Source organism: Cynoglossus semilaevis, chromosome 17 (genome assembly GCF_000523025.1).
Source record: "Cynoglossus semilaevis isolate Cse_v1.0 chromosome 17, Cse_v1.0, whole genome shotgun sequence".
Classification (NCBI taxonomy): domain Eukaryota; kingdom Metazoa; phylum Chordata; class Actinopteri; order Pleuronectiformes; family Cynoglossidae; genus Cynoglossus; species Cynoglossus semilaevis.
Window position 1 is genome coordinate 1497184 of NC_024323.1, and position 12224 is coordinate 1509407.

The window sequence follows — 12224 nt, forward strand, 5'->3', positions numbered from 1 at the left end:
AGCTGCGATGTAAATATACATTTTACATTTGAAACAAATGAGCTGAAAGAGGTTGCAATATAAATATATCATTACATTTGAAACAAATGAGCTGAAAGAAAAGGGTTTGACAAGCTCAAAATTGAAAATGGTATTTCGCTAAAAATTAAAGTTAGCCTAAATATTTTTTTTTTTTTTTTTTGCAAATTAATGTTGAAAAAGCTAAGCTATGCAGAAACAGTAAAGAATTAACCAACAAATAGCACCGGTTGTTTAATTAAAACTTTTATTTAAAATAAGATGTTATCCCAGAAATAGACTCGCCAAAGAATGACTAGGTGTATGCTAGCCAAGCTAGCCAATTAACGATTAAAAATGTAACTAACGACAAAAGTACGTTCTAAAAATGGAGAAAAGATGTTTCTGGAGCTTGTGACTTCACTCACTTATGGCTGCCTATATCTACATTTCTGTGTCTCTGACCTGTGTGTTGTTCTGACAGGCCTGTGTAACGCGGACAAACAGAACAAGGCGGGCTACACCGCCATCATGCTAACCGCTCTGGCTGCCTTCAATTCCGACAGTGACCTTCAGACTGTTCTGCAGCTGTTGCGCACGGGAGACGTCAATGCCAAGGCCAGCCAGGTACGCCCTCTGCTGTTCACTAAGGTCTCATTATACATACCGCCATACAAACCCCAGAGAACAACAAAAATGTTGACAGGGAATTATGGGAGTTGTGTTCACTCATACTAACCGCAGCTTCAATTCCAAGTTAGCGCTATTTAACAACATATCGTGAATAATTTATAAGAAGTATTAAACCGTAACAATAAAAAATAATAACCACAGGTGGAGATATCTGTAATAAAGTAATTCAAACGATTTAAACTTTCCCTTGTGGTGATTCATTTTTAATTAATGAAAAACTATAAACCAAAAATATAATTAATCACATGGCGTCCAGGAGGGGGCACTCTAACTGCTCTGTGTTTTGAAGAGATGGGACTCCAGAATTTCTTTTGCACCATAATTGTTAGATATGTGTGTGTATATATATATATATGTATATATATATGTGTGTATATATATATACATATATATGTGTGTGTATATATATATATGCATATATATACATATATATACATATATACATATATATATACATATATATATATATATTTATATAATAAAATAATAGTGTTCACATTAGAGAAGGTATTGTTAGGAACCAATAACCTTCTTCCTTACCTGGTGTTAAACCAGTGAGACTACTAGTCAGGTGTTAAACATGATGACGTCCAACTGTTGTTTCCAGGCAGGTCAGACTGCACTGATGCTGGCGGTCAGTCATGGCCGGGGGGACATGGTGCGGGCGCTGCTGTCCTGCGGAGCACAAGTCAACATTCGGGACGACGACGGCTCCACGGCCCTGATGTGCGCCTGTGAACACGGTCACGTGGACATCGTTCGTCAGCTCCTGTCCGTGCCGGGCTGTGATGCCACACTCACTGATAATGTAAGACTCATGTATATCCCCCGCGTCTCCGTCCGACTCTGGTCTTTGTCCCCCCTGAATTATTATCATCATTACTTTTGTTTTCAGGACGGCAGCTCAGCTTTGTCCATAGCACTGGAGGCCAGCCAGAACGACATCGCTGTGCTTCTTTACGCTCACCTCAACTTTGCCAAGCCTCCCTCCCCTGTGAGTTCTCTGACTGAAAGTTTGGTCACACACTAAGTTTCTCTGATTAGATTAAAATATGTTAAAAACTTAACGGCATAATTTCAAATAAACTAACATAATTAACATTTTTGCCCATGTTAGAAATGTAAAGGAGTTTTAGTTTACAAATTACAGATATACAGTGTTCCCTCTCTAGATACTCTTTATCGCAGTACACAGTACACAGGTTTTTTTAATTTCCAATATTTTCATTATTTTCATAAAAAACATTTTCTAACCTTAAAAAATTAAACAGTAAAAATAAAATAAACTAAAAGACATCGCTGGTAGCTTTGTTTACTTAGAGAAGAACTCTGAGTTCCGTTCCTACGGTGTGCCATAACTGGTTTTCGCCATAAGTCGGAACTTATGAAACTGAAATGAACTAAATAAATAATAATAATAATAATAAACTAAATAAATGGAACTCACATACCGTACCTGTGTCACTCACCTAAAAAAAAAGTTCCCAAAAAAACACTAATGAAAGAAAGCGATCAAATGGAATGTAAACAAAGCTGTTATCCGCATATAGCAGGACTGTCAAACTCAAATTCACAGTGGGCCAAAATTAAAACCTCGGACGAAGTCGCGGGCCAAACTTAAATGTATTTAAAAAATTGACCGCAATTGCCAGATTTTTCCATTCCATTTTATTGTAAATCTTTTTTCTCAGGCCAACAACAACAAAAAAAACCAAAATGTATGTGCTATAACATAAATATACACCACTAATACTACAAATTCTACCGGTACATACGGCCCATATACTAGCGGGCCAACTCTAGTACACATTTGATATGATCTCGCGGGCCAAATATAATAACACTGCGGGCCAGATTTGGCCCCCGGGCCTTAGTTTGAAACGTGTGGCATATAGCATTTCCAACTGTATTCTGTGCGAACTGGTTGACAAAATGGTGGAACAAGACTTTCTTAATTCATATATGGAAGATGATGATGAAATACTGTAGGTGGAGGATGTCATAAACAGAGGTGTATTTCATCAAAGACTACAGGTCTTTGACACTTCCTAGCGGGCCTTGTCGTCAAAAAGACAGCAAGTCATATTCTTTGACACTTCCTAGCGGGCCTTGTCTTTGAGTTGTGTAAAACAACTGACATGAGGACACAGCATGTCAAGGTTTTACTTTTAAGTTTGCATTTCTCCTGATGTCCAGGTACAACAGCCCGACTGAAACGTATACACTACTAGGTCTAACGCCTTTTCTATATTTGTCTAGGTTTCACCCAAGTCTCCTCTCCTGGGCTCTTCGCCTCCCTCTGGCGAAATGAAATAGAAGTGCACCTCCCTCTGCTGTTGACACTCACTCTACTGCCATTTCACTGCAACTGCTGTCGTGAGCTTGCGTTCTGTCCTTCACAGGATCATTGCCTTCGAGTTCATGCTTTTATAATCACCGTTACTCTCTCTCTCCATACATTAGTCACAGGTTTTCATTTTCACTTTTTTACCGTTTGTGTGGGACATATTATAAAGACTGTATAAACATTACATCACACTTTAGTTTTGGTCCCTGAACCACCCACATCCGGCCTCTGGCCAGATGTCTTATTAATGTAATCTAAACACAGCTGGTATCTTATGACCGTCCAATGAGATGACAGGTGCATCAATGACCCCTACTGCTCATTTAAGGGTAATGCCCTGTTTCACACACTGTAGGAAAATAATCAGATTTACTCACGATACTGGGAAATGACTGTCCATTCATTCTCAGGGTAAAAAAATATATTTAATTTCTAATTAGATTTTTAATGAAAAAAAATCTTTAGACTATTATTATATGGCTTCCTACCCTCACGAAGACTGTTTCAGAAGTTTCATTACCCACTCGGTTTCATGAATACAAAACTCACAATCTGTCCTATCTTTTTTGAGTAGATGTGTTTTTAATAATTGTTGCGTCATCGTGTGTGTGTGTGTGTGTGTGTGTGTGAGAGAGAGAGAGAAAGACGATCACAATCATTTTGGAATAATAAAAGCCACACGCTGCCATAGAAAAGTGTCCTTGCATCAACAAACGCACTGGTGCTCCAACAAAAATATTCCACACGATATTTGTTAAAAGAATGATTTATTTACACAAATGTATTTTTGATAGAATGTGTTTTTAGATTTTCAGCTCCAGTGACCACGTTTTTTTTTTTTTTTTTTACACCCAGAAACCTGTTGTCTGTTATATTTTCCAAACTCTGACCTTTGTCCTTTAAACTCTGTGACACTGTACGACATTATGGAGATGACACTAACGTCATTGTGGAAGAAGACACAGTGGGTTGTTTGTCCGCGAACACGAGTCTTCTTTGTGTTCTCGTGAAGTGAAGAAGTGTCGGAGCGCTATTTGGAAAGATGAGAACGTGTCTTTAAAAAAAAAGTTTAACAGTTGTTGAGAAAGTGATTGTAGCGCCACCTCTGCTGGGGCCGTGCTGGTACCGGGAATTGTTCCAGACGAGGACTGACTGACTGAAAGGTCTTTAAAGAACGTGCTGTGTAAGATAGTGTATTTCAAAATAATATATGTCGATATATACAATGACAATTGTAACGTCTTCTGAAGTCAAACTCTTTGAGTGCATATGTTACGGATGTCAAAGGTTTATATTACCTGTAACTTTCTTCGTCACAGTTTTCGTATTTACTTTAAACGACTGATATTTTATACAAATCTTTTTTTTTTTTTTTTTTTTTTTTTTAAACGGGCTCTAACATTTTATACGTTTACATATGAAGCTCACGCCGACCTGTTGTAATCCCACAGCTCTTTGTGTTTTCTCGGTTTACCAAAATGTGGCGTTTTGGTTTTTTCTCACTTAATTAGTGCATTTTAAAAAAAGGAGATTCTAATAAATGTGGACCACAGTAGTTTTTGTTACATATTTTTTTATTTATTGCTATTTTACTTGCATATCTATTGTCACAAGGTGTAAGAAGATATAATATTGTTGTTTGGGGAAAATTGAAGAAATACAGAGATACGCCATGCCCAACGTAGCAACAAATGAACCGACGTGTGACCTAAAGGAACACAAAAATAATCGAGGAAAATAAGATCATTCTAAAATTAATTCTAAACGAATGTATATATATACATATATAAATATATATATGTATGTATGTAAACTATGCTACACAGTATATATAATATTTCTACATATGTACATAGACTGTATATTCATGCATATGTATATACACACAATATGTATGTGAACATTTATATATGTGTATATTTATATATGTGTATATGTATATTGTATATATACATATAGTCACATATATAAGTATATGTAAACTATGCTGCACAGTAAATATAATATATATACACATATGTTTCTACATATGTACATAGACTGTATATTCATGCATATATATATATACACACAACATGTATGTGAACGTGTATATGTATATATGGGTATGTATATATATATATATATATGTATATATATATATATATTTGTGTGTATATAAGTATTTATATGATGTTTGTTGGTGTCTGTGTGTGTGTGTGTGTGTGTGTGTGTGTAAGCAGTGACTGTACTGTAGCAACAGTCTGTAGGTGTGTCACAGCTCCAGCTGTTATCCTTCCACAGCTGCCCGTCTTTGGGTGGAGCCTATCAGATAAGAACATACATGAATGAGAAGTCATCTGATCGGTAACAGTGAACTTAAGGTCAAAGCCATCGGCCAATAAGAAACTAGAATGTTTAAAACTTTATGTTTAAAACGTGTTTACGTCACTGCTGCTCACCATTGCTAAGAAAAGAAGATAAAGATGAAAAAAAAAAAAACACAGTTCTTTCGGATCCACCCTCACAGCTGCAGAGCAGAGGGTCAGATAAGGCTGAGAAACACACAAAGAATTAACAGAAATCACAATATAATTATGAAAAACTAAAAATAGCGATCACTCAACATTTGCCTATTGGAACTAGTATGAAGTGGCTATAAATCTGTAGTTTGATTTTTAACTGACTTTCTTCTTAATGTTAGTAAATCAAACATTCCCAGCTGTGACCTTGTTATTTCTTGCAGCGATTCAATCGTTGCTTAAAATGTATTTCCTACCCTAAAAATCTCAAACCTCCTGTAATCTATGTCCACGCTATCTTTGTTCAATGTGTTTCTGATGGACGATTTCGTTTGTCAAATGCTTGGTTGTATTTATCGCAATGGCAGTCAGCGAAGTGGAGACAGTGTTACATTAAATCAGCATGTCATCCAAAGGCATTTTGACTGGTCACAATTTAAAAAAAAAAAAACTCCACAAGAACACTGCTCCAAGTTCCTAATAAAAATGTTAAAATCGCTGATGTATAAGAAGCTAGCAAGGAATCAGCCAATCATCACACGCTTGATTAGCTGCACCTCTGTTTATAAGATTAAGATTATAAATAATGTTAGGTGAAAAATAGATTATATAAATTTAATAATTAGGTGAAAAAATATTTTTATTAGTCATTTATTTTTTTCATAACTACTAGACATTTCAGATGACCTCACTTGGATTTTAGGCGACCTAAGATGGGGTCTTGAGCCCATGGTTGAAAAAAAATATGACACTAAAAACGTTTGTCCTCATGGGCATATTGAGGCAGCTGCTAAATAATTGGACCTCATAATTCTCTCTGATAACAGGTTGGTGTCCCAACTCATGATAGAACATGACTGTATGTTGTGTGAACAGGGTTAGGGATAGGGTTAAACTTAAGTCATGATGGGTTCAAATATAAAGTTAATCAGGAACAATTCCCTCGGGTTGTAGCCATGTTAACACGTTGGCAAGGAGTTATGTTGTGATTTTATCTCGTGCAGCTGCAGCTAAGGCCCACCTCATGCCCTATCTCAGAGGTGGTACCTAATGAACCCACCCATCTGTTTTGAGTATAAAAAGCCCAGCAGTTTGAGACTCACCACATCTCTCACCAAGGAGTCAATCAACCAGCCAACATGACCAGTCTCACTGCTAAGGACAAGCAAACCGTCAAAGCCTTCTGGGGCCTTGTCTCCAATCACGCAGATGAAATCGGCAAAGATGCTCTTTCCAGGTACAGATGTCAACATTTCAGGCTTTGGACAGTTCAATGATTACTTCTTTTTTTTTTTTCACTTTGGAAATTAAACTTTTTTCCACAGGCTGATCACTGTCTACCCTCAGACCAAGATCTACTTCTCTCACTGGAAGGATTTGAGCCCCAACTCTGAGCCAGTGAAGAAGCACGGAATCACCGTGATGACTGCAGTCGGCGATGCTGTGTCCAAGATTGATGACCTGAAGGGGGGTCTGCTGACCCTCAGCGAGCTCCACGCCTTCACCCTGAGAGTGGACCCTGTGAACTTCAAGGTGAGCAGACGTTTTAAAGACAGACTTGAGAGGATTTAGCAGTGTTTACTCTACTTTAACTACTGATAAACTAACTACTGCACTCTATGCTTTTCTTCTCCACAGCTTCTCTCCCAAAACATCATGGTGGTCATGGCCATCCTGTTCCCTGCTGACTTCCCTCCTGACGTCCACGTGGCCATGGACACGTTCCCGGCTGCTCTGGCTCTGGCCCTGTCTGAGAAATACAGATAAACAGCTGCAGAGGGAGAAAACACTAAAGATTGCAGCGTGGAAGTTTGTCCTCAGTTCAATCAATAATAAATAAATCAGTAAAAAAAAAACCATTTGCTTTTGTGTCTGTTGTGTTGTTAAAGTGAATAAACACAGGTCGCTGTTTAACTCATAAATTAATTAATACTTTTTATTATTATTTCTGCTGGTAGAAAGGCTCAGAGAAGGTCAGAATGAGTTGAACTGCGGGTTGTTGGGTTGTTGTTTTTTTTTTGTTTTGTAAAGATTGCAGCGTGGAAGTTTGTCCTCAGTTCAATCAATAATAAATAAATCAGTAAAAAAAAAACCATTTGCTTTTGTGTCTGTTGTGTTGTTAAAGTGAATAAACACAGGTCGCTGTTTAACTCATAAATTAATTAATACTTTTTATTATTATTTCTGCTGGTAGAAAGGCTCAGAGAAGGTCAGAATGAGTTGAACTGTGGGTTGTTGGGTTGTTTTTTTGTTTTTTGTTTTGGATTTATAGAAAGTACATGATTATGTTTCAGGGCTGATTTGTGATAGAACGATAGCAGTAAAGTGAAAATGGTTTATAAGTAATGTAAAATAAAATAAAATAAAATAAGTAATGATGTATGGCTTAGAGACAGTGGCTCTGATAGACTAAACATTAAGTTGGAGGTGGAGAAGATAAATATGCTAAGAGTTTTACTGGAAGTGACCAGGGTGGACATGATTAGAGATGAGTTGATTGAGCAATAGTGAATAAATTTGCAAAGACTGTTAGAGGTGGATTTTCTGGGAAAGAGAAGAAAAAGACCTCAGAGGAGGTTTGTAGATGTCCTGAGGGAAGATATAAAGATGGTTGGTGTAAAATAAGAAGAAATAATAATAATAATAATTTAGTTTGAATAAAAAAAGATAATTTATGAACATTTAAATTATTTAAGGATATTTAGAAGTGTCTAGAATAAAGAATACAGAGAAAAATCGCCTGTATCTTGATTACAAGGTGCTGTGAAGTGTTCCCTGAAACAGATTTCCCGTTAACCAATTAGGGAACCCCGTGAGCCTCTGAAGACCCGCCACTTCCGGTTTCCGGTTAGCGGGCTTTACAAGTTAGTTACCGAGTGTGCTGTTTGTATTCATTGATTTACTCTGTTTTCTTCCACTAACTATATAAAACAACGCAAGAGACGGTATATTTTTATCAACCTGGCGGAGCGAAACGTGGTAGAGCTACATTGACACGGCGGTGAGTGAAACAAAACACTATTTTGTATGTCTGTAATTAGTTGACTGCTCGATTTATTAATGATACTAATAAGCCCCCTTGCTTTGACTATTTGGAATTAGCCTAATCCACACACAGACAGACAGGTGTGTCGAAGGTTCTAGAAAGCCTATATTGGTTTTTTGTTTGTTTATTATTATTTTATTTTTGAGCGTTTCATTTACAGTCAGTCTCCTCTACCATGTCAAAGATATCGACAATATGTCAGCGTTTTACAAAATTAAAACATAGCGGAGAAAAAGTTGCATGAAAAGTTCGCAAGCAACAGTTTGCATATCACAGTTCGACTACAAACATGGCGTATCACCTAATAACGGTAAGCTAACTTGTCTGCGTCACGTTGCTTCGTCCGTTTTGAGTATATGAACAGAACATAATTAATAAATATTACAATGTTTTAGTCAAATAATAGAAAGAAATAATCGTTGTATAACTGCAGGCGCACTTGCAGACTTACTTTGGTTGATTACATGCTATATATTATATTTCTATTTTACTATTATATTTTATATCCTAAGTGTGTGCTTATATATAGATGTGTGCGTATATGTATACGCTTACACATATGCATATGTGTGTGTATGTATATGTGTATTTGTATATGTGTGACAAATATCTATCTATCATATCTAATATTATGCATATTAACCTATAGGAATAATGTATAAATCTGGTTGTAATACACCTCATACACTATTATATCTGCTGGAACTGCCTATGTATTTAACTATTTATTTACTTATTTAACCATTTAAATTGTGTTTATATTAAAAAAAACATATAGCTTGTTAACGTAATATTTAAAAAAAAGATTTTTACTTACTTTGCTTATACGTTTTTACCATAGAGATAATGTGGAATACTTTAGTATACATAATTCTAATTTAATTCAATAATGGACATGCAATAATGAACACCACAGGTGACAACAATTATCCATTAACCTACTACTACCACTACTACTAGTAGTACTGCTGCTACATTTTATACTCCCAATACTAATTTACTACTACCATGATACCAACCTTCTACTCCAATCTACTTATAATATCCACTCATATACTTTTCACTAACATCCACTGTTCAGGTTCTGTGTTATTCTTGTTGTACTGGTGCTGTAATGCTGCTGGAAACTTAATTTTCTAAATTGAACACCCAAAGGATTAAAAGTTCTGTCTATCTAATCTAATCTAATCTTTATCTCTAATCTCTAAACCAGCCATTTACAGCCTGACAGGATAACAGGTCAGCATAGTACTGGTTTGGTACAAATACCCATGAAAAATGTGCTAACAGCTCAGCCACTTAGCTGACATATGACATACGGTATGTGCTGTGATATGCAAACTGTGAAACAGTTATTATTTTTATTGTTGAATTTATTTATTTTTTTGTTTTTTTAATTTTTATTTTACTTTATATGTTAGATAAAACATTAAGATTTGGTTTATGTTTGTTATGTGATTATGCTAATTTAAGAGGGAAACTTCTTATAAGAAACACTTTGAATGCGGTTACGGTTTCATAACAAAGAAAACTGGACAAAAACTGAAGAAAAAAATTTGTTGTACAACTTCACTTTATCATCAATTAATAACAGCCTTCCTGTTATTAATTGATGATAACTAATTGGAAATTGAACATGATTTACACAGACAGGATGTGAATGTAATATGCATTATGGATTTCATCTGACCTGCTTATAGGTCGGGGGTTTCTTTTCGGTGACGTCGAGGAGAGGCTGCAGCCATGTTCCGACGTCCATTGGACCATCTCCTGTAAAGGTTCTCATTCTCAGATCCAGAGACTGTTTCTAGATTCCCAGGATGAGCTGGGTGGCGGGCTGCATCAAACCACTGGTATCGAACCTTGAGATTAAAGAATTTCCAGATCCCCTCTCCCTCGCGGACTCTGCGGTAGGACAGAAACATACACTAGTACACTGACATTTATCAAAAAAAACACCCACACCCACCTTTCAACAGGACTCTGAAAAGACAAAACCCCACCTTTCAACAGGACTCTGAAAAGAGGGTTTTTGATTTTGCCCTTGTTTATTTTTTTAGTTTGTTATTTTCCTTTAAATTATTTGGCGGTAAATTGATTTATTTTAATTTCATTATGAATTCTTAATAACAAGTGGCCACAAAAAACTCAAAACAACGTTGTCTTTTGGGTAATTACTACTGAGCTTCTTAACTTCTTAAGCAAAATCTTGCTTATGGCACCCGATTGGCTGGGGGCGGCCCTGAAGCCAATCTTCATGACCTCTCCTCAGTAGCTGCAGGTTCTTATTTACTTGTTTCTTCTGCTCACTACAGACAACTTTAAGCAAAGCTTGTATTTTTAATCCAAATTTTTTTTTAGCTCAATTTTCTTTCCATATCCCTTCCTTGTGAAACCTACTTAACTTTCAACAGAAAAACAGATATTGAGAAATATTTAGTGAATTAAAGTTTAATAGAATATGATGCATGCATTACAACAGGAGAATCAGAGAAAACCCTGTTGGGCACCAGTGGTCTATACCTCAAATTGAACAGTTGGGTACATGCAGAAATTGTGTCCATGGATAAACGGGTCCATGTTGGGTAAATGTAAAAAAAAAAACATGCATTTAACTTCAAAAGAAATAGTGCATAAAAATAGTTTTTGGTTAAAAAAAAACGTTTTATTGAACTGTGGATTTTATTTGCCGTTTTGACATTATAATTACCGCTGATAAATAAAGCGTCAAACTGGATAAATCGGGTGAATACGTTTTGGTTTAAGTCATTGCTGATTATTCAGAAAATTACAACAAAGTGAGATTTGTTCCATGTAACACACCCAGCTGTACATACAGCTTTGAATGAAATAGCATAATTTTTAAAATACTTTAGAATAATGGCATTAAACAGTAAACATTACCGTAAAGTAAATTTTAAACAATGCCATGTGGTACGTTTTGTAGTTACTCGGAAATGAAGATTCCTCTCTTACCTGCACAGAGCTGCAGCTGAACACACGTCCTCACGGTCCATCTTGAAGACAATGTGATGCAGTGTGTCCATCCGAGACGTTTTGCAGGTGAAAACAAAACTGTGCTAAACAACAGCTCGGCAGCAGCATGTTTGATTGTTGGGCTTTGGCTCTGGTGTACATGATTCGTTGAACAGACAAACCAGATAAGAGGCTATCTTTACTTCAGCGCTGTATTGTTTTAAAGGATAAGGCTCTATTTTAGGTGTTGAAGGCAACGCCCATGAGAGCATAGTAACACAAACATGAGCTGATTGTAAAACAAAAAAAATAGTTCGTGTGGAATTATTTGTCTTGTCAATGAGAGTCCTTTTAAGAAAACTAGGAAAAGCATTTATTGAATATGTTTTCTTACGAAATAATAATAATATAAAAAATACATTTTAATTAAATTTCTCAAATGTTATTAATTAGTTATTATTATCATTATTATTGAGTTATTATTGTCGGCTTAGTGAATTATTTTCTTGTATTTTTATTAATCACATGACAGTAAACAAACATTCTAAAGCCACGTTGCATTTTAGCACATCAACACAACATGTTAAAACTACCATGTCGTCATAAATCTGCCTAGTAATGTATGGTGCCAATACATAATGAAGAATTATGTATTGGAACTGTA

At 35.9% G+C, this 12224-nt stretch overlaps 2 protein-coding genes across 2 annotated transcripts in view; both read left to right on the forward strand.

Moving 5' to 3' along the window:
- kank2 (KN motif and ankyrin repeat domains 2) overlaps window positions 1-4592 on the forward strand; it is a 28463-nt gene extending 23871 nt beyond the window's left edge. Inside the window, exons 8-11 of the mRNA XM_025064512.1 lie at window positions 366-624; window positions 1298-1498; window positions 1586-1684; window positions 2950-4592. Coding sequence (XP_024920280.1) covers window positions 366-624; window positions 1298-1498; window positions 1586-1684; window positions 2950-3006 — 616 coding nt within the window. The 3' untranslated portion in view covers window positions 3007-4592. The remainder of the gene's footprint in view (window positions 1-365; window positions 625-1297; window positions 1499-1585; window positions 1685-2949) is intronic.
- Window positions 4593-6295: 1703 nt separating this feature from the next.
- LOC103392588 (hemoglobin subunit alpha-1-like) lies at window positions 6296-7395 on the forward strand. Its single transcript, XM_008329228.3, has 3 exons — window positions 6296-6775; window positions 6864-7071; window positions 7177-7395. The coding sequence occupies exons 1-3, from the start codon at window positions 6678-6680 to the stop codon at window positions 7303-7305; spliced, it is 435 nt and encodes a 144-aa protein (XP_008327450.1). The 5' UTR covers window positions 6296-6677; the 3' UTR covers window positions 7306-7395.
- The last annotated feature ends 4829 nt before the right edge of the window (window positions 7396-12224 follow it).